Source organism: Hemitrygon akajei, chromosome 4 (genome assembly GCF_048418815.1).
Source record: "Hemitrygon akajei chromosome 4, sHemAka1.3, whole genome shotgun sequence".
In the NCBI taxonomy this organism is placed as follows: domain Eukaryota; kingdom Metazoa; phylum Chordata; class Chondrichthyes; order Myliobatiformes; family Dasyatidae; genus Hemitrygon; species Hemitrygon akajei.
Genome location: NC_133127.1, coordinates 142,753,937 through 142,777,690, shown reverse-complemented (window position 1 = coordinate 142,777,690; position 23,754 = coordinate 142,753,937). Strand labels below are relative to the sequence as shown.

The following is a 23,754-nucleotide window of genomic DNA, read 5'->3' as shown; positions in this document are numbered from 1 at the left end:
AAGTTCCTTGGTGTACACATCACAGAGGATCTCACCTGGACTGTACATACGGCTGTGTGGTGAAAAATTCGTAACAGCATTTCTTTCATCTCAGATGGCTGAAGAAGTCTGGCATGAGTCCCTGAATCCTCAGGACTTTCCACAGGGGCACCATCGAGAGCATCCTGAATGGCTGTGTCACCACCTGGTCTGGGAACGGTACCTCCCTCAATCGCAGGGCACTGCAGATAGTGGCGTGGAGAGCCGGTGCATCTGTGGATGTGAACTTCCCTCTATTCAGGACACTTACAGCAGCAGGTGCATAGAAAGGGCCTGGAGGATCATCACGGAATCCAGCCACCCCAACCACAAACTGTTTCAGCTGCTACCATCCGGCAAATGGTACCGCAGCATTAAGCCCAGGACCAACAGACTCCAGGACAGCTTCCTTCACCAGGATATCAGATTTAGCAATACCCATTGATTTGATTCCATATCTGACTGTACATTGTATTGAACTGAATTGACTTGATTACTTACATCCTTCATATACACAAGGAGTAAAAATCTTTATGTTATGCCTCCGTCTAAATTTGCAATGTGCAATTTATAGTAATTTATAACAGTCAATATAACATAGAAATACAATTGTATCAGCATGAATTAATCAGTCTGAAGCTGTTCCAGAGCCTTTTGGTCCTGGCTTTCATGCTGTGGTATCGTTTTCCAGATGGTAGCAGCTGGAACAGTTTGTGGTTGGGGTGACTCGGGTCTCCAATGATCTTTTGGGCCCTTTTTACACACCTGTCTTTGTAAATGTCCTGAATAGTGGGAAGTTCACATCTACAGATGCACTTCACTGTCCGCACCACTCTCTGCGGAGTCATAGAAACATAGAAAACATACAGCACAATACAGGCCCTTTGGCCCACAAAGCGGAGCCGAACATGTCCCTACCTTAGAACTACCAAGGCTTTACCCATAGCTGTCTATTCTTCTAAGCTCCATGTAGCCATCCAGGAGTTTCTTAAAAGACCCTATCATTTCCGCCTCCACCACTGCCGCCGGCAGCCCATTCCACACACTCACCACTCACTGCGTAAAAAAACTTACCCCTGACATCTCCTCTGTACCTACTTCCAAGCATCTTAAAACTATGCCCTCTTGTGCTAGCCATTTCAGTCCTGGGAAAAAGCCTCTGACTATCCACACGATCAATGCCTCTCATTATCTTGTACACCTCTATCAAGTCACCTCTCATCCTCCGTTGCTCCAAGGAGAAAAGGCCAAGTTCATTCAACCTATTCTCATAAGGTATGCTCCCCAATCCAGGCAAAGTCCTTGTAAATCTCCTCTGCACCCTTTCTATGGTTTCCGCATCCTTCCTGTAGTGAGGTGACCAGAACTGGGCACAGTTCTCCAAGTGGGGTCTGACTAGGGTCCAAAATAACTGCAACATTACCTCTTAGTTCCTAAACTCAGTCCCACGATTGATGAAGGCCAATGCACCATAAGCCTTCTTAACCACAGTCAACTTGTGTAGCAGCTTTGACTGTCCTATGGACTCGGACTCCAAGATCCCTCGGATCACCTACACTGCCAAGAGTTTTACCATTAATTCTATATTCTGCCATCATATTTGACCTACCAAAATGAACCACCTCACACTTATCTGGGTTGAACTCCACCTGTCACTTCTCAGCCCAGTTTTGCATCTTATCAATGTCCCATTGTAACCTCTGACAGCCCTCTACACTATCCACAACACCCCCAACCTTTGTGTCATCAGCGAATTTACTAGCCACCCTTCCACCTCTTCATCCAGGTCATTTATAAAAATCCCAAAGAGTAGGGGTCCCAGAACAGATCCCTGAGGCACACCACTGGTCACTGACCACCATGCAGAATATGACCTGTCTATAACCACTCTTTGCCTGCTGTGGGCAAGCCAGTTCTGGATCCACAAAGCAATGCCCCCTTGGATCCCATGCCTCCTTACTTTCTCAATAAGCTTTGCATGGGGTACCTTATCAAATGCCTTGCTAAAATCCATATGCACTACATCTACGGCTCTACCTTCATCAATGTGCTTAGTCACATCCTCAAAAAAATCATTAAGGCTCATAAGGCACAACCTGTCTTTGACAAAGCCATGCTGACTATTCCTAATCATATTATGCCTCTCCAAATGTTCATAAATCCTGCCTGTCAGGATCTTCTCCATCAACTTACCAATCACTGAAGTAAGACTCACTGGCCTATAATTTCCTGGGCTATCCCAACTCCCTTTCTTGAATAAGGGAACAACATCCGCATCCCTCCAATCTTCTGGAACATCTCCTGTCCTCATTGATGATGCAAAGATCATTGCCAGATGCTCAGCAATCTCCTCCCTTGCTTCCCACAGTAGCCTGGGGTCTATCCCATCTGGTCCCCCCAGTTACTTATCCAACTTGATGCTTTCCAAAAGTTCCAGCACATCCTCTTTCTTAATATCTACATTCTCAAGCTTTTCAGTCCACTGCAAGTCATCCCTACAATCGCCAAGATCCTTTTCTGTAGTGAATACTGAAGCAAAGTATTCGTTAAGTACCTCCGCTATTTCCTCCGGTTCCATGCACACTTTCTCACTGTCACACTTGATTGGTTCTATTCTCTCACGCCTTATCCTCTTGCTCTTTACATACTTGTAGAATGCCTCAGGGTTTTCCTTAATCCTGTCTGCCAAGGCCTTCTCATGGCCCCTTCTGGCTCTCCTAATTTCATTCTTAAACTCCTTCCTGCTAGATTTATAATCTTCTAGATTCATATCATTACCTAGTTTTTTGAACCTTTTGTAAGCTCTTCTTTTCTTCTTGACTAGATTTACAACAGCCTTTGTGCACCATGGATCTTGTATCCTACCATCCTTTCCATGTCTCATTGGAATGTACCTACTCAGAACCCCATGCAAATATTGCCTGAACATTTGCCACATTTCTTCTGTATGTTTCCCTGAGAACATCTGTTTCCAATTCATGCTTGCAAGTTCCTGCCTGATAGCCTCATATTTCCCCTTACTCCAATTAAATGTTCCCTAGCTTGTCCGTTCCTATCCTTCTCCAATGCTATGGTAAAGGAGATAGAATTGTGATCACTATCTCCAAAATGCTCTCCCACTGAGATATCTGACACCTGACCAGGTTCATTTCCCAATACCAGATCAAGTACAGCCTCTCCTCTTGTAGGCTTATCTACATATTGTGTCAAGAAACCTCCCTGAAAACACCTAACAAAGTCCACCCCATCTAAACCCCTCACTCTCGGGAGATGCCAATCAATATTTGGGAAATAAAAATCTCCCAACACAACAACCCTGTTATTATTACTCCTTTCCAGAAACTGTCTCCCTATCTGCTCCTCAATGTCCCTGTTATTATTGGGTGGTCTAGAAAAACACCCAGTAGAGTTATTGACCCCCTTTCTATTCCTAACCTCCACCCACAGAGAGTCCGTAGACAACCCCTGCATGACTTCCTCCTTTTCTGCAGCCATCACACTATCCCTGATCAGCATTGCCACACCCCCACCTCTTTTGCCTCCCTCCCTATCCTTTCTGGAACATCTAAAGCCTGGCACTTGAAGTAGCCATTCCTGCCCCTGCACCATCCAAGTCTCTGTAATGGCCACAACATCATAGTTCCAAGTGCTGATCCATGCTCTAAGCTCATCCGCTTTATTCATGATACTCCTCGTATTAAAATAGACACATTTTAAACCAATGGACTGAGCGCGTCCCTTCTCTATCACCTGCCTATCCTCCCTTTCATACTTTCTCCAAACTTTCTCTATTTGTGAGCCAACCTCCCTTTCCTCCGTCACTTCAGTTCAGTTCCTACCCACCCCCCCAGCAATTCTAGTCTAAACTCTCCCCAGTAGCCTTAGCAAACCTTCCCGCCAGGATATTGGTCCCCCTGGGATTCAAGTGCAACCTGTCCTTTTTGTACAGGTCACACCTGCTCCAGAAGAGGTCCCAATGATCCAGAAATCTGAATCCCTGCCCCCGCTCCAATCCTTCAGCCACGTATTTATTGTTCACATTCTATTTCTATACTCACTGTCACGTGGCACAGGCAGTAATCCCGAGATTACTACCTTTGAGGTCTTGCTTCTCAACTTCTTTCCTAACTCCTTGTAGTCTTTTTTCAGGATCTCCTCCCTTTTCCTAACTATGTCGTTGGTACCAATATGTACCATGACCTCTGGCTGTTCTCCTTCCCACTTCAAGATATTGTGGACGCGATCAGAAACATCCCGGACCCTGACACCTGTGAGGCAAGCTACAATCTGCTTTTCTTTCCTGAGTCCACAGAATCGCCTATCGGACCCCCTGACTATAGAGTCCCCTATCACTACTACCTTCCTCTTCCTTTCCCTACCTAGCTGAGCCACAGGGCCAGTCTCTTTGCCAGAGGCGCAACCACCATTGCTTCCCCCAGGTAGGCCCCCCCACCCCCAGCAGTACTCAAACAGGAATACTTATTGTTAAGGGGGACAGCCACTGGGGTACTCTCTAGTACCTGCTTCTTCCCCTTCCCTCTCCTGACTGTTACCCACTTCTCTGTCTCCTGTGGTCCCAGGGTGACTACCTGCCTATAGCTCCTCTCTATCGCCTCCTCACTCTCCCTGACCAGACGAAGGTCATTGAGCTGCAGCTCCGGTTCCCTACCGTGGTCTCTAAGAAGCTGCAGCTCGACGCACCTGGTGCAGATGTGGTCGTCTGGGAAAGCTGGGAGTCTCTAGGACTTCCCACATCTGACACCGAGCACAGAAAACCGGCCTCACACACGTACTCTCTGTCTTTATTTTAAACAGATAACCTACCTCACCTCGACCCCTTATCACCTAAGCCCCGATGAGTCAAAGACTTCCTACTCAGTCTCTACACCGTCGCCCGCTCCTCCGATGCCCGTTCTGTAAATCTGTCTTCCTTTTAAACTCTTCCCGCTGTTCTCACTGGCCCACCTCCATGCCCTTGTGCAGTCGTGCCCCGTTCAAACTGCCGAAGAAATAACCTGTGACTGACGGAAGTACAGCTCCCACACTAAGCAGTGATGCAGCCAGTCAGGATGCTCTCAATCGTGCCTCAGTTGTATCTGACTGTACACACATGTACATAAAACAATTCTAATTCTAACATTTTTCTTCAAAGCTCTCAACAACCCTATTTACCTGTGATGCCACTATGCATCTAAATTCCTGGATGCCTCTGTTCTACTGAAAAACTTAGTGCCCTACTACTCACAAAAATCTGACCCTGGTAGAACTTTTGTTAGGTAATAACATTTAAACTATGGTTCCACAACATAATCAGCTCTGTACTTTCACCAGAAAACTTCCGCAGTACAATATTTATTTTGGCAAGAAGATACAAGTTCTGTTCTGATTGCAGAATTAGATTAATTGCATCAAGATTAATGTCTGAAAGACATTTATAATATTTATTGCAAGTGATGCATATTGTAGACTACCATTCAAGTGATGTTGAAATCCTCAGGAAACTAGGTAGAAATTACAAGTTTGTGAAAATCGATAAGCTTATTTGAATAAGCAAAGATATTCTTTCTTTCTCATGAACACTATGCTCAATGTAATATTAATGTCGGTTAGAATTTTAAGAAATGCCTGAGGCAATACACTATAATGAATTACAATTTTGTAGCTGGTGTTATAAACAAATTAATTGCTTCGCATGTAGAGTATGCAAGGGTTGAGTGTTAAGATGCCAGTGGGGAAGGGGCAGGTAACAAAATACATCTAGAACTAAGGTTGATTTAAATCTTCATCATTTTCCAGCAAGGTAATCATACAGCAATAACTTCACAAAACCATCCTGTGAAAAATAGGTACTTGACAAATAGCAACTGCATATTTCAAACTGTAAGATAAGGTGTCCAAATTGGAATCAGTTATACTCTCATGTGGTGTGCAGAATAAACTGCCCATTTGCACTTTAAATTATTACAAATGATCTTCAATTGCAGTTTATTAATGTTTTATGTTAAGATATTGTAAATGTTAATGTGAGACATTCAAGCCGAAAACAATGATAAACAGAATTTCAGCTTGCAGTGAATTTGAAGAATGGTTCCATTCTGGGTATTTGAAATGAAGTAAGATTAGATTTAATGAGCTAAGCATAGATTAAAAAGCAGAGAAAGAGTCTGGAGTTAGGGGTAAACATCAGTGTTTCAGAGCTAATAACAGCAGCAGGCACTGAATGATTAATTACCAGACCAGCAGCAACACATCCATCAACGTAAACAGTTTGTGACTGATCAACAATGTTTGGTAGGGAACTTTCAATTGATTCTGTTGGAAAATGTGCACCAAACAAGAACCACCTGTTCAGATTTGCATTTCTTGCTGAAAGAACTGATCTCAGTTAGTGCAGCAGGTAAGCATTATTCTCTGTCTTTAGAGGTACAGCAGTCAAGACTACCCAAAATTTGATTCTGTCTGTGGGTGCTGTGTATACAGAGGGTGCATGTACTGTCTGTGACCATGGGGGTTTTCTGAGAGTGTTCTTGTTCTGTCCCACATCTCAAATAAGTATTGACAGGTTAATTACTCCACAGGTGGCTGTGGAGGCCAAGTCTTTAAGTATATTTATGGCAGAGGTTGACAAGATTCTTGATTGGTCAGGCCATGAAAGGATACGGGGAGAAGGAAGGAGATTGGGGCTAGAGGAAAAATGGATCAGCAATGATGAAATGGCAGAGCAGACTCGATGGGAATAATAGCCAAATTTTGCTCCTGAAGCTTATGGTTTTTTAATTGGCAACTGGAAATGACTCCTTTGTGTAGGCTTGCATGGCAAAACTGTGGGCTGAATGGCCTTCAGTACTGATAAAAATGTGAGATGAAATCTAACAGGAACCACAGGCAGATATCTCATGGAAGTGATAAAGATAGGGCAATGGGATGTTGTATACATTGTATTTAATGAAGTCTTTTGTGGTAGGCTGATCCAGAAGGTTAAATAAAATTGGTTTCATTGGTAGACTGGATTCAAAATTAGCTTGGACATAGAAAAGAGAGGTTAATGGTGGAGGGGTGTTACTCTCACTGGAGCTTTGTTTTACAAGAATAAGTGTTGGAACCTCTTCTGTTCATAATATTCGGTCTACGTTGGCATCATAATGTGTTTCAACACGTGGGTTGCCCCCACATCCTTAGGTGTGTTGATTGATAACATAAATGACACATTTCACTATATGTTACAAAGTACACTTGATAAATAAACCTGAATCTAAAATTTAAATCTAAATGGTGATAATGAAAATATAGGTTGGCTGATGAGTAGGTTTGCAGATGACACAAAAATGAGTGGACTTGTGAATACTGAGGAAGATAATCAAAGTAAACAGTAGGATATAGCTTAGCTGGAAACATGGGTAGAGAAATGGCAGATGGAGTTTACTCCAAACAAGTGTGCGGTGTTGCACTTTGGGATGTCAAACGTAAGAGTGTACAGTAAATGACAGGAGCATTGATATACAGAGGGATCCTAGCGTGCAAGTCCATAGTTCCCTGAAAGTGGCATCACAGGAATATACAGCAGCAAAGAAGGTGTATGGTATATTTGCCTTTTTGAGTGTAAAAATGAGCAAGTCACGTTTCAGCTGCATAAAGCTTTAGTTAGGCCACATCTGAACTATTATGTACAATTCTGGTTACTGCATTGTGGAAGGATGTGGAGGCTTTGGAGATAATGAGAAGAGCTTCACCATGGTGATGCTGGATTAGGGAGTAGCTATAAGGAGAGGCTGGAAAAATTTGGATTGTTTTCCCTGGAGTATCAGAGACTGAGGGCAACCAGATAGAAGAATATGAAACTTAGGAAAAACATAGATAGGATAGATGGCCAGAGTAGTTTCCCTATGGCAGAAATGTCAAATACTAGAGGACATAGTTTTAAGGTGAGAGGAGAAAAGTTTAAAGCAACTTTGTGAGGTAGGTGGCTGGAACAGTGGCAAAGAAGATGCTGGAAGCAGATATGATAGCAACATTGAACATGCATTTAGACAGGCACGTAGGCAGGCAGGGAATAGAGTGATGTGCAGGTTGATGGGATGAGTTTAAATCGGCATCGTGGTCAGCACAGACATTATGGGTCAAAGGGCTTGTTCCCGTGCTGCCCTGTCTCATGTTCCATGCAAGCTACCAACTGGGCTTGTCAGGGAGCCGAATGTAAAACAAAAATATACAATAAATAACAGGACCTTTAGGAGCGTTGATATGCAGATTGACCTTGGGGTACAACTCCACAGATCCCTGAAAGTGCAAGATGGTGGCAAAGAAGGTGTATAGAATATGTGCCTTTTTTCATTAAAAAAAATAGAAAGGTGGCAAAAATATTTCGGTCTCGAAAGGTGTGGTTTTCAGTATATCAGTTTTGAAGGGAAAATAAGGCAAGAACACAGGTTATCTCCATAAGATATAGGAGCAGAATTAGGCCATTTGGCCCATTGAGTCTGCTCTGTCTTTTGATCATGACTGATTCATTTCTATCTCAACCGCATTCTCCTGCTTTCTCCCTGTAACCATTTAGCCCTTGTCTTATCAAGAATCTATCAACCTCCACCTTAAATACACCCAACGACCTGGCCTCCACAGCCGCCTGTGGCAGTGAATGCATCAGATTCACCAACCTCTGGCGAAAGAAATTCTTCCTCATTTCCATTTTAGATGGACGTCCTCTATTCTGAGGCTGTCCTAAACTGCCCCACTACAGGAAACATCCTCTCCACATCCACTTTATCTCGGCCTTTCAATGTTTGATAGGTTTCAATGAGGTTCCCCCTTGTTCTTCTAAATTTCAGCAAGTACAGGCCCAGAGCCATCAAACACTCCTCATATGATAAACCTTCTATTTCTGGAATCATTTTTCTGAACCTTCTTTGAACCCTCTCCAATGTCAGCATATCCTTTCTTAGATTAGGGGCAAAAAAATGCTCACTATAATTCCAAATGAAGCCTCAAGAATGCTTTATAAAGCTTCAACATTACAACCTCTTGAAATGAAGGCTAACATTACATTTGCCTTCCTCAGCTCCAGGTCAACCTGTAAGTTAACCTTGAGGGAGTCCTGCATGAGTACTCTGATGATCCATTGCACCTCGGATTTTTTTAGTTCTCTCCCCATTTAGACAACAGTCTATGCTTTTATTTCTTTTACCAAAGTGCATGACAATACACATTATGACACTGTATTCCATCTGCCACTTCTTTGCCTATTCTCCTCATCGGTCTAAGTCCTTCCGCAGTCTTCCTGTATCCTCAAGACTACCTGCCCCTCCACCTATCTTTGTGTCAACCACAAACTTTCCACAAAGCCATCAATTCCATCATCCAAGTCATTGACATATAATGTAAAAAGAATTGGTTCCAACACAAACCCCTGCAGAAGACCACTAGTCACCCACAGCCAGTCAGGAAAGGCTCCCTTTATTCCCACACTTTGCCTCCTGCCAATGAGCTAATGCTCTATCCATGCTCATATCGTTCCTGTAATACCATGGGCTCATGTGTGGCACCTTGTCAAAGGCCTTCTGAAAATCTAAGAGTACAACATCCACTGATTCTCCTTTGCCTATCTTGCTGCTAATTTGTTGAAGAGTTTTAGCAGATTTGTCAGGCAAGATTTTCCCTTGAGAAAAGTCAAGCTGACTTCAGCCCATTTTATCATGTGCCTCCAAGTACCCTGAAACCTCACCCTTAATAATTGACACCAACATCTTCTCAAATACTGAAGTCAGGCTCACTCTCCTATAATTTCCTTTTGACTGCCTCCCTCCCTTCTTGAAGTGTGTAGTAACAGTTGCAATTTTCCAATCCAATATTGTTAATGCCTCCCCAATCTCTTCAGCTACCTCATTCAGAGCCCTTGCTGTAGTCTGTCTGGTTCAGGTGAAGTATCTACCTTCAGACTTTTCATCTTCCCAAGCACCTTCTCCCTATAATTGCAACTGCACTCACTTCTGCCTGACACTCTCAAACTTCTGGCATACTACAATTGTTTCGCACAGTGAAAACTGATGCTAAATATTTATTCAGTTCATCCACTATTTCTTTGTCCCCCATTACTACCTCTTCAGCGTCACTTTCCATCAGTCCAATATCAACTCTTGCCTCTCTTTTACTCTTTGTATTGCTGAAAAAAACGTTTGTAATCCACTGGTATGACTGGCAAGCTTACCTTCATATTTCATCTTTCCCCTTTTTAGTTGCTTTCTGTTGGTTTTTAAAAGCTCCCCAATCCTCTAATTTTCCATTAATTTTTGTTATTTTATATGCCCTCTTTTTTGCTGTTATGCTGTCTTTGACTTCCCTTGTCAGCTGCAGTTGCCTCATCCTCCCGTTAGGATACTTCTTCATCTTTGGGAATTATCTATCCTGCACCTTCCAAATTGCCCCGAAAACTCCAGCCATTGCTGTTCTGCTGTTATCTCTGATGTATTCCCTTCCAATCATCTTTGCCCAGCTCCTCTCCGATGCCTCTCTAAGTCCCTTTACTCCACTGCAACACTGATACATCTAACTTTATATTCCCCCTCTCAAAATTCAGGGTGAATTCTATCATATTATGATCACTGCTTCCTAAGGGTCTTTATACCTTAAGCTTCTTAATTAAATTTGGTTCATTACAGAACACCCAGTTCAGAACATCTGATCCGCTGGCGAGCTCAACTACAAGCTGCTCTAAAAAGCCATCTCGTAAGCATTCTACAAATTCTTTCTCTTGGTGTTTAAAATCAGCATCAACCTAATTTTCCCAGCTAAGTGTATATTGAAATTGACTATCGTAATGTTGACCTTTTGACATGCATTTTCTATCTCCCATTGTAATTTGTAGCCCACATCCTGGCTCCTGATCGGGGGGGGGGGCCTGTATATAATTCCCATCAGGATCTTTTTACCCTTGCACTTCCTTAACTCTACCCACAGTGATTCTACAATTTCCGATCTTATGTCGCCGCTTTTCTAAAGGTTTGATTTCATTCTTTACCAACAGAACCACCCCACCCATCTGTCTAGCTGCCAATCTTGTCAATACATTGTGTATGCTTGGATGTTACACACCCAACCATAATCTTCTTTCAGCCATAACTCAATGATGCCCACAACATCATACTTGCCAATCTCCAACTGTGCTACAAGATCAACTACCTTATTCCATTTACTGTGTGCATTCAAATGTAACACCTTCAGCCCTGTATTCAACTCCCTGTTACACTGCAACTCATCCCACTGACTGCAATTTTGCCCTATCAACTACCTGTCCTTCTTGATAATCTCATGACACACTGGATCTGCTTGTATACCATCTGTCCCATCCTCAGCCTTATCACAGTTTCCCATCCCCCCTGCCAAATTAGTTTCAACCCTCTCCAACAGTTCAAGAAAACCTGCCCACATGGAAATTGGTCCCCCCTCAGGTTCAAATGTAACACATTCCTTTTGTACAGGTCATGCAAGAGAGATCCCAATGATCCAAAAACCTGAGCCCCTGCCCCCGGCACCCGTCCCTCTGCCATGCACTCATTTGCTATCCTCTTCTTACCCTCACTGGCACGAGGCACAGGCAGCAATCCAGAGAGTTCAAAGGTGCAAAGGAGTAGTGGAATCCTGCGACTGCATGGATTATTGAAAGTGCCAGTCAGCACTGGTAAATCAAGATAGCATACAACATACTATTCTTTATTAATTGTGGTTTGGAATATCAAACAGAAGGGCAAGGTAGAACAGTATAAAACATCAGTAGGACTAGCTGCTGCAGACAACTCTAACCACCACATTTCAAGATTGATGTGACTGCATTAAAGAGGGTGTCAAGAAAATTTATGGGAATGTTGCCAAGTGTGGAAAAAATGTTAGTTTTAATTATAAATTGGATCGGGTTAATTTGTTTTCATTGCAACAGTGGAGGCTGAAGAGAGACTTAACTGCAATTTATTAAAGGCTTGAAAGGAGGGACATATTTATCTTTACAGGGAGGCCAATAAAGAGAGATATATTGAAGAAAATTAGGAGAAAAGGTTTTACAAAGAACATGCTCTGTTTGTGTGAGTTTTAAATACTCCCCCAAGATGATCATGATCCCATTTCAGAAAAGGCTTTGCCGAGTAAGTGATCACCTGTACAGATAAAGTGATTGGTGAAGAAGGTACCCAAGTTACCTTCTCTCATCCCACTTTTTATCATTCCCCAAACTCTTCTGACTGGGAAGTCACAGAGGCTGTAAATGCACACTTTCAACTCTCTGCCGCCCATTCACTAGAACCAAATGACATTTACTGCGGTGACCCAGGAACTGGATGAAGAAGGTAAAGGCGGAGAAGGTGAATGCACAGTGGTACTTTATCTTTCACTTGCAGCCAGCTCTCAAGACAGGCACGGTGCATATTTCAGGGGCTGGGAATGAGGAGGGGTCTACACGTGGTGAATAATTGGGTACCATGGTGTAGAAAGTAGAGGGGACAACAAAAGTTGCCAGACTCCAAGAGGGCAAGGATCTGCTCTGAAGGAATTTCATGTGTTCACGTGCAGAAAGCATTTGATTGAGTTCAGATGTCCTGCAAAGTATCTCAGAAAGATTGTGCTGAGAGCCAATCGTCACGTAGGACACTGGCTGATACTCAATACAAAGCTCTGCACTGAACTTGGCACTCAATGCAGGTGAACTATACAGTTTTTCATAAATCCTATTGTATTTCTTTATTTGCCTGTAAATACCTGCAACAAAATTAATCTCAGGTTAGTATATGTACTTTGATAATAACTTTACCTTGACTAAACAAATATTGACAAACAACCAATGTGCAAAATAAGATAAATTGTGCAAATAAATAAAAAACATTGAGATCATGAGTTGTGGCATCCTTGAAAGTGAGTCTGAACATTGTAGAATCAATTCAGTGTTTTGGTGAGTGAAGTTATCCACGGTGCTTCAGGAACCCGATGGTTGTTGGGAAATAACTGTGCCTCAACCTGATGGTGCAGCACCTAATGATCCTATACCTCCTGCCTGATGGTTAAATTGATTTTAGTGTGTTTAAAAGTCACATATTGTGGGCTATAGTGTTCTATGTTAGAGTAAAATTTCATTTTCTCCTGTAGTTCTCAGCTGCATTATTAACAGATGTATTAGCTGTTCTGAAGATTAGCAAACTAAAGTGCAGCAATTGACTATTCATTTATAATACCCTCCAAACAGCAAAAGTACAAATTCACACTGATAAAGAATTAGCACAATTATAACACAATTACAGAATCAAATTGATTTTAAAAGGCACATTTTAAAACATTCCATGAAGAGTTTATAAAAGGGATAGGAAAGAAAATCATACCTTTCACTACCTTATCCAGATAGTGAGCTTGAGAGATAAAGCACACAAGAAATTCAGGAGAGATTGAAATAGCAAGATTTCTACTGAGGTTATTCAATCATTACATCACAAAACAAAAGGGATCAGGGCAGAAACATTAGCAGTAAAATGTCAATAAGAACAGTACATTTATGGTACAATAAAAGGGATTGTGCAAATACTTTCTGGTGTTCTAACTTTCATTCTATTCTTTCAATATCATACCAAGTATTTACATGTATAAAATAATAAACTCTTGAAAATTCTTGTGACAAAGAATATGCAGATTATATAGATGCTTCGGTTTAACTTCCTGAGTTACCACTTTCCGTGAATTCTGGTCGCATTGTCAAAATTAAATCTCTCCAATCCAGCAGCCATATATTCAAGTACTAACATCCAATGGCCTGGAATTCATTGTCTAAACCTTTCTCTGACTGTTCCTTGCACCTTAAAACATCCCTTCCTGACTAAACCTTTGGTCATGGGCAAATATCAGCTTGTGTGGCCAGATGTCACATGTTGTTTGATGATTAGCCTATAGAATAGTTTGCTTTCTTAAAGGTGCTTTTAGGGTACATTGGAATCTGGATATCCTGTGCATATCCTTGTTTTACCATATGATTTTCAACCTTAAAGTTATATTTTTGGTTAGTCTCAATTTACCATTTTTATACAACTCCATTTTATTCCCAATAGAAGATTTATATTAATTCCAATTTTTGAAATTACCAGGTAATAGTGCATGATTACTTTCTGCTGGTGAAGCTTAAGGAACAAGCATCAGTATCAAGCTCGATGCTAGAGGTCATTACTCATGTTTGATTGTTATAAACTGCAGAGATTGAAAGATAATGATAATTACATGGAAAAGATCTGCTGGAGTTTTAAGACTTAATGGAGGATTTATAATGGTGGAATCAAAGGCTGCACAGTAGAAATTCAGGAATATTTTTAGTTCTTTTGAGTAGTGAAAGCTGATTGTTTTGCACATGGTAAAGATTAACATTTTGTTAGGATACTCTATTAGCAAAGATTTAAATACAGAAGGTACCAATTCATTTAACTGAAGAATAATAAATACACAATCAGGAGAATTGATAACTGACATATGGATATAATTTCTAAAACTTTGATATATTCCATCTGTATTTGAAGTGACTGGGCTGAGTGCCCATGAGGGTTACAATGGTACAGGAAAGACATCATCAGGAAGTTTCTTGGAATATTGCATTTACTTCAAGAAGTTTGAAATTTCAAGAGTGGTAGCTGTATTTCAATAATGGAGAGTTTGATCAGACACATAGAATACTGCCACTCAATAAGGTGGGAGGTATACTAATGTTTGAGAAGGCTCTAAAAGATTTCCAAAATTACTGCAGCTTTTACAAGTTGCTGTTCAGTAGAAGATAAATAAAAGTAATTTTTTTTTTCAAATTCAGATGGTTTATTGTTACCAAATCTAGTGTTTTTGAAAGTGGAGCATATCCCTCAGGTGGATGTGGAATATTAAATTATGAGTTGCTATCTCTACTTCTAAAATAAATGACTGTGCAGAACAATGAACATTATCAGGTCAACCATGCTGTGAAATCACACAAAACAGTCCATAAAAACTGTTATACATGTGGGGCTGATTGAAATTTCTGAGATGGTATTAATAGATTTTTTTCAGAGGTTAGATTACATCAAAGGGCATTTAGCATATGGAATTAAGATGCAGATTATCTGTGATGTAATCACTGCTGGTTCATTTTGAGAGGCTGGGTGGTTAGCTACTGACTCAATGATTCTTCAATGTAAATAGAAGATTGAAGGAGGTAACAGCACAATTCACAATGGCAAATGGATTAGGTACATACACAACAAAAATAATCAGATTGATAATTACTTATTATGATTTAACTTTGAAAAGATTTGTGAATTTCCTCCTTCAGAGTCAGAATCATCATTTTACTTTTCAGCCAAGATGTAGCCTGAATGGAGAAAGCATCCTTTGTACACTACTTGCGATGTGTATTTAGCACTCCAATCCATAGAATAATTTGGAAGACAGTTCTGTTCATTAGTACATTTATATATAGATTCAAACATATTAACATTTAAATTACCCTTACAAAATAATAAATAATTTATTGCCCTATCAGCTTCTATGCATTAAACAGCTTTGTTATGCAATGCTGTTGAATGGTCTGTCTCTGTTAGGAAGCCAGTCTCACACTAATCTTAATACAAAAGTTTACAGAATGAAACAATTAATTTTCATGTTATGTTCAGTTATGTGAAATTAAACTGTTATGCTTATTTAGAAGGGGAAAAAAGAGACCAGGCTTCAGAAATATTTGTGCCCATTTGTAAAGCCAGTCACATATTGATACAGATAAAATCAGAGCAAAAGAAAGCAAGGGCTAAGGAAAGACACAAATGGAAGGAGAAGCAATATTGTTAGCCAAGAGTGACAATAAGCATTTGTTTCTTTTTATTTTATATCTATGAAGCATCCTCACCAGACATACCTTTATTTTATTTTAAATATTTTTGAATTGGAGACAATGCTTCAGTCAGAGTAAGTTATGTGTCTGCCTTTGGACGGACAAACCAGGCTAGGTCGTGCTTAGTGAACGGTAGGGAAGCATGGTAGAACAAAGACATATGGGAATACAGATCATTAATTCCTTGAACATGGCATCACAGTCAAAGGAGCTTTAGGCACATTGGCCTTCATAAATTAAAGTATTGAGTTGTGATATTCTGTTGAAGTTGTTAACAAAGTTGGTGAGGTCAATTGGAGAATTGTGTGCAGTTCTGGTCACCTACCTAGAAGAAAGATGTCAGTAATATTGAAAGAGAACAGACAAAATTTACAAGGATGTTGCTGGTACTTGAGAAATTGAGTTATAAGGAAAGGTTGAATTAGTTAGGACTTTATTCCCTGGAATACAGCAGGATGAGCAGAGATTTGATAGGGGTATATAAAATTATTAGGGGTATAGATTGGGTAAATACAAGCAAACTTTTTCTACTGAGGTTCGAAAGGACTGCCAATAGAGGTCATGAGTTAAAAGTGAAAGGTTAAATGTTAAGGGGAATCTGATGTGTAACTTCTCCAGTCAGAGGGTGACATGAGTGTGGAATGAGCCATCGGTGGAAGTGGTAGGTGCGGATTTGATTGCAACATTTAAAAGAAGTTTGGATAAGTACATGGTTGGGAGGGGTATGGAGGGAGGTGTGAGTCGATGGGACTAGGCAGTGGAACAAACTAGCACAAACAAAATGGACTGAAGGACCTGTTTCTGTTCTGTAGTGCTCTATGACTCTATGATATCAAATTAAACGAAAGGACTGGCCACTTTCACATTTACAAGGCATCTATTTCTATCTCCTATCATGATCTTTTTGCCCTTAGAGCACAATAAAAGTCAAATAAAACTGAATAGAAAGTTGAGGAACAGCATCTCGATTTCTAATGTTGCATTTAACACTGAACATTGCATCAGATTTTACATCCGCTCTTGAACCAATGTTTGTGCTTTCTTTGTTCTCTTACCATGTTTTCTCTGAGCACCATTATCACTTCTGTCATTTAATCACCTGTATCTTCCTATCATAGCTTATCCCTTTTGTTCTTCCTTCCTGCCTCAGCTTGTATTTACCCTAGGATTAAACCCTATTACATTCATAGTACTTCTAGCTCCCAACAGGTTAATGACCTATCATGATAACCTTTTTACCCGAGGGCACTTCTGGTCCTGATTTCAACCTTGTCATTTTTCTGTGTTACAATAGCAACTTGTCAAAGAAAATCTTGGGTTCACAGAATATGTATTGAGTGGTAAATGGAAAGTTGTGCTCTGTATAAGTTGCAAATATACTTAAAAATTATGGCATTAAGTCTATTAAGTTTAGACACCACTTTTAGGGTAAGATTTTTTAATGCAACTTAACCTAGACAGGACACTTGGAGCAATCATTTAACTGGGGACTGAGGGTTGAGTTTCAGGATCAAATAAGCATATAGATCAGAACCAACTTGGATTCATGCCTGGATGTCAAGTCATGGATTAGGGTCTGAGTCAAGATAAGGCATGGAGTGGAGACAATCAAGATAAGGCATGGATTGGGGACCGAGTCAAGATAAGGCATGGAGTGGGGACCGAGTCAAGATAAGGCATGGAGTGGAGACAATCAAGATAAGGCATGGATTGGGGACCGAGTCAAGATAAGGCATGGATTGGGGACTCAGTCAAGATAAGGCATGGATTGGGGACTTAGTCAAGCAGCTAAATAAATTAACCAGTGCAAGGCCAATTTAGGGTTAGGTTAGAGAGGACCTCAGTAGATTGAGGCCATATGACCTCAGGCCATATGAATTAATTTCGCCAGTAAATTCTAAAGTGACATTGTGCAGTGAATGTTATTATTAAACAGGAAGGTAATTCAGAAACTAGAGTTGCAAGGACACTTGGGAGTCTTCATAGAGAATTCTCTACAGATTAACTTGCAGCTTGAGTCAGTGGTAAGGAAGGTAAATGCAAAGTTAGCGTTCATTTCAAAAGGACTGGAAAATAAAAGAAAGTAAATAATTCTGAAGCTACATAAGGCATTGTCAGACTGCACTTGAAATACTGTGAACAGTTTTGGACTACTTGTCTAAGGAAGGATGTGCTGGTATTGCAGAGGGTCCAAAGGAGATTCATGAGAATGATCCCAGGAGTGAAAGGGTTAACGTATGAGGAACATTCGATGATCTTGGGCCTATGCAATAAGGTTGGGGGTGGGGAATCTCATTGACACCTATTGAATATTCAAAAGCCTAGATCAGTGGAAGTGAAGAGGATTTTTCTTATAGTCAGGGAGTCAAGGACCAGAGGGCGCAGACTTGGAATAGTAAGATGTCCCTTTAGAACAGAGATGAGGTTGAATTTCTTTAACCAGAAGGTGGTGAATCTGTGTAATTCATTGCCACATATGGCTGTGGAACCAAAGCCATTGAGTATACTTAAAGCAGAGGTTAATAGGTTCTCGATTAGTCAGGACATCAAAGGTTACAGGGAGAAGGCTTGGAGTTGAGAGGGATAATATTTCGGCCATGATGGAATGGTAAAGGAGAATCAATGGGCCCAATGGCCTAATTCTGCATCTATGTCTTATGGTCATAAGTGCAAGACAGGTACAGAAAATGAATAATTGGAACTAGTGTGATTTGATACAAAAGTGTCTAATTAATTTTGTAGTGGCATGATGCCACCCAGAGATTCCTGTAATTCTTATCCAGGTATATTTGAGTTTCATTGCAATATAGTTGAAAAAATTGTGCTATATGTCTTAAATTTCTGGACAACATTTCTGCAGTTTATAGATTTGACTATCTATTGATAATGAGGAATTAGTTTCTTGAGGATTTGAACAGAACAAGTACTGCCCTGTTGGTAAAATAGTTTCAAAAGTTCTCCCAAAAATTAAAATATAAATAAAAGTGAATCCATTATGATTTTGATTTTAATCTAAAATTTAATGATTTAAGACAGATGGAAATATCCTACTTTAGTTGACAATTTTAGCATGCCTCATACTTCCGAACAATGTCGCACAATTAATTATTAGAATTTATTAGAATTGAACTACGACATCTTATTACAATGATGCAGTGATGGAAAGAGTAGAAGAGTGCAGAGCATAGGATAATGCAAAGTAAATTTAACAACACAATGGACTAAGTGCTTCTTCTTTTCTGGCCGCAAAAGAACAATAAACCACAAATGAAAAATCACAACAAAAGTTTAAAATTCCATTTAACGATCTGCTCATGCCAGACAGCAATACAAACAGATAAAATGTGCTTTTCTGAAATCCTACCAATAGTGCAGTGCTCTCCATTCCACCCAGGGCTGCATTCACATTTGCCATTCTTACAAGTCCCATGCTCATTGCAGCGTGGGTGACACGCTCGCTGATCACAGGCACTGCCCATCCATCCTTCGTCACAGCGGCAGGTGCCTCCAATGCAGATCCCGTGGCTGCTACAGTCTACTGCACAAATCTCTGTGGGAGACACGGGAAAATGCCTGTATTATTATCAAAGACGTAGCAGTTCAGTGACCTGTTCAGCAAGAGTAAAAGGGGCTTCTTTACACCCTCGACAGTTAATTCCTTTCAACAAAAGGGATTTAATAAGAAGATTACAATAAAATAGAGATTACAGAGTGCACCTTTAAAAGGTCCACCTACTTCACTTGAAGGCTCCTGCTAACTGATGTTTCATCACTGTTCTTTTGAGATAAAAATGGATGGTTGATAGATTCTGCAGGGAATGTATGAAATATTACATTTAATTAAAAGATCGTCAACCTTGAACAGATGGGGAGTAATTTGACACCCACTTAAAACATTAAAGCACACAAATGGCACTAGAGAAGTAAAATCTGATATCGATGGTAAAGAATTAATATATTGCCTCAACTTATGAAAAACACTTTCAGTTAGGATTTGGGAGATCAAAAAATGCTAAATATTTCTTCTCTTCAGGATCCAACATTTCAAAGTTTACATACTTATAAAATATATTTTTATCAAAATTAGAAACATAGAAAACCTACAGCACAATACAGGCCCTTCAGCCCATAATGCTGTGCCGAACATGTACTTACTTTAGAAATTACTTAGGGTTACCCGTAGCCCTCTATTTTTCTAAATTAGACTTTCGCATTGTACAATAATAGACATTTCTCTGTTGTTTTAATGAATAATTAACTGTTAAATCAAGAGGTAACAGTCATATTAAAGGGAGGGGAATTTTATGAGAATTTGTTGTCTTTTAAAAATGGGTAGTGTATTAACTTGCTTATTTGAAATAAGTTAACGGTTCAACATAACAGCAAACAATTTTACTAAATGAGCTAGCATTTAGCTAGAGGGAGAACAGATCAGTGGGTGAAGACTTGAAATAATATAATACTATTCAAAATGTTCATATCTGTGAGTTAAAACTTGAAAATGTGTCTTTCAAAGTAAAAATATTGCTCAGTGCTCTGTGAAATACAGTGTGTAACTTGCACCATTGTGCAGCCATCTGGAAATAAAAGCTTTTAGGTTTTAAACAGATCATTCTCAAATTATCAATTTTTAATTATAGAATGTCTTGGTTTCATGCTTCAGTTATATCTGAGCATGTGGTTTTCATCGTGGACTTAATTCTATTATAATTCAAATGAATGATGTTGGGTTAATTCCCTCTACTGCTTGAATGCAGATAATTTGAATGATGTAAACATATCTGTTGTAATTTATTGTATTAATCAGACAGATACAGATCTCCACAAATCCAAACTTCAAGCTGGTGTAAATTAAACCAATTATGTAAAGAAATAAATATCGGTTTGGTCATGCCCTTAAAATTGTGTAGGTAATAATCGGAATGTTAAAATAAACTTGCGAGAAGAAATGTGGAGAAACAGAATATTGAAGATAAAGTTGGAGATACATTCTAAATTTTTGTAGATTCATTTGTGGATCTTTGTGAAGGTTTTACATCAATTTTGATAAGATAGTTTCTAAATAATTGAAATACAATCTCAACAAATATATTCACAGAAGCTGGATGCTAGAAGTTCTTAAGACAAATCTGCATGTAAGGTTAAAATCTGAAGGATCAGTTTCCAATGATAAATTGACAAATTAGTTGCAAAGATATTGTGATGAAGAAAGTTGACATGAGTTTTAGAATTTTTCCAGATTTTTTCTTGTAGGAAGCTCAGGATCTGCATCAATGTGCATCTGCTCAGGACCTGATGAATTTTGAACACCCAGCAACATCACATAGCCTTATACATTCAAGCTAAATCTGTTCTAAAATGAAAAAAATCATGGCGAAACAAAGAACAGTTCCTAACAATCAGGATTAATTAAACAGCATTATAAATTGTGGGAATAGAAAATTAAAATTTAATATTGTGGATTGAGGTCTGAAGTTCTACTAAGCAATGACAGAGTAAATGTCACTAGTCATAGCATTATGTTAAAAACAAAGGGGGATGTATTAAGTTTCAGTTTATAGGTTCTGCCTTGCTGCAATTTAATACTTGAGAAAGACAGCATTTCGTATATCCACAAGAAATTCTGCCGATGCTAGAAATGCAAAGCAACACACACAAAATGCTGGAGGAACTCAGCAGGTCAGGCAGCAACCCTGGAAATGAATTAACAGTCGACGTTTTGGGCTGCAATCCTTTGCTTTCAATCTCAACCGTTTCTCTCTCCTGAACACTTCAGAATTACGTAATATACTGAGTTGAAAATCAAAATGCAATCACACGTGTAAAATATCCTACAATGAATGAAATGATAACACTGAGTTATTACAGCTCACAGGCAAGGCTAACAAGTCTTGCTAATTCAGAACAGAAAGTTCAAGGAAGGGAAAGTGAATCAAAAACCAGTGATATTTTTAAATGATTAAAGAGAATCTTTGTTCAATAAAATATTCAAATTCTAAACAGCCTTGTTGGGCATAGCAGCTCTAAAAGTGGAATGAATTTGAAAGAGCACATTTATTAAGATAAATTTGGTGTGAGACTGCATTGCCCAAGCAGCCAGTGTCCATATGTCACTGATTAGTGATTTCTCCATTTCAACTTGATTATTGTGAGAAGTCTTTGAGCATTGGCCAAGCACTTTGCTGCAGGGAGGGAAGGAATGCTGTTCCGCAGGTGAACATGAACCACTCCAAACAACCAATTTGCAAACAGCTGGTTGCAAATTGCTAATGCCGATTGCCTAGGAGCAGAAATTCTGCATTCTTCGTCAACTGTGAAATGATAAGAGGGTACAATGGGCCATGAAAAGGCAGAGGGCAAACAGATTAGAGATTTGAATTGCAGAGAAACGCACATAAAATTATGACACGTTTTTAATTTTCACTCCCATCGTAGAGATTATCCAATGGAAGCAGATAGTAGCATTTGGGTGGGAAGTCAATGTATTCAGTCTGTAGTTTGGACCAATTTGCTCACAAAAACACTTTATATTATTGTAAACACAAGAGATTCTGCAGATGCTGGAAACCCTGAGCAACACACACAAAACACTGGAGGAATTCAGTTAGCTAGGCAGCCTCTATGGAAGGGAATAAATTGTCTGCGTTTCAGGCCGAGGGCCCCATTTTTCACCGTCAGGAGAAAATCAGGACTAAACTCATTCTTTACTGTGGGTTGTTTCCACCCAGAATACAGGCATGGATACAGTGAAGTTGCACAGATGGAGGCGAGACGTACAGGTAAGAGGTACGAGCACTGGCTCAATGACAATGTTTTCCCTAATCTCTACGGCGCGTCTTTATGCTGCTATACTGCAGCTGCCATGCAAATTGTTCTTTCAAACCGTACTCACTTCCTGGCGGACAACACTGCTCTGCTGCAGTATTTGTGAACTTCTCAGGCTGCTGCATTTGGAAAATATGCAGGGAAAGATTTTCGGGTTAAAACCACCCTAAATGACTTAATAATTGGGACTCTTATCAATTTATTGTTTTTCTAGTAAGTTCCATTTTGTGTTTGAATGTTGTGCATTCCAAAAAAAAGTAATCCCAGTTTCAAATTCCTGCTAAGCTAAAATGTCTGGCAATTTTTCACATAGCAATAATTCAATTTATTTGAAATTTGGTCTCTGTTTGAAAGAGCAAGTTTCTCAGCAGCACACACCAAATATTCCTCCAGTATGGAACTCAGCAGGTCAGGCAGCATCTATGAATAAAGGTTTCAGGCCGAGAAGGTTTTCCGGATTTTCCTGCCGAAGGGTTTTGGCCCAAAATGTCGAGTGTACTTTTTTCCATAGATTGCTGCCTGGCCTGCTGAGTTCCTCCCGCATTTTGTGTGTGTTGCTTGGATTTCCAGCATCAGCATTTATTCTCTTGTTTAGGACTGGTTTCTCAGCAGCGTCAGCTGATGAGAAATGGATTAGACAGTATAAAACTCTCTGGCAGTCATTTTAACCTCTACTCAGGTAGGTAGGGAAGGGCTGGAAGGGATTTACACCAAAAAAAACCCCTACATATTGGTATTCTGTAAAGAAAACTAAGTGCTGGAAACACTCAGCAGCTGCAGAAAGAAAAATATCAGATGAAGAGCCTTTGATCAGAACTTTGTTTTTATTCCGCGGATGCCACCTGACCTACAATGCTGAGGTCTTTCAACATTTGTTTTTGAGAAGTGCACCCATTTTACTTCCTGTCTGATTTATCCTTCAAGTTGATTAAAAATGACAACTTAAAATTAAATTGAGAAGTTGCCTGATTGGTCTAAATTAATCCTCGTATTCCCTGCTTTGTTAGCCCACTTGAGCAGACGTTTGAAAAGCAGAAAAAGCACCAGTG

At 39.9% G+C, this 23,754-nt stretch overlaps 1 protein-coding gene across 3 annotated transcripts in view; it reads right to left on the bottom strand.

Moving 5' to 3' along the window:
- tenm4 (teneurin transmembrane protein 4) overlaps positions 1-23,754 on the bottom strand; it is a 2,228,071-nt gene that overhangs the window by 134,642 nt on the left and 2,069,675 nt on the right. For all 3 annotated transcript variants that reach the window (XM_073043455.1, XM_073043454.1, XM_073043453.1), the window contains 2 exons: positions 19,245-19,430; positions 13,371-13,397 (listed from right to left, as the gene is read on the bottom strand). In XM_073043455.1, the coding sequence (XP_072899556.1) occupies positions 13,371-13,397; positions 19,245-19,430 (213 nt within the window). The remainder of the gene's footprint in view (positions 1-13,370; positions 13,398-19,244; positions 19,431-23,754) is intronic.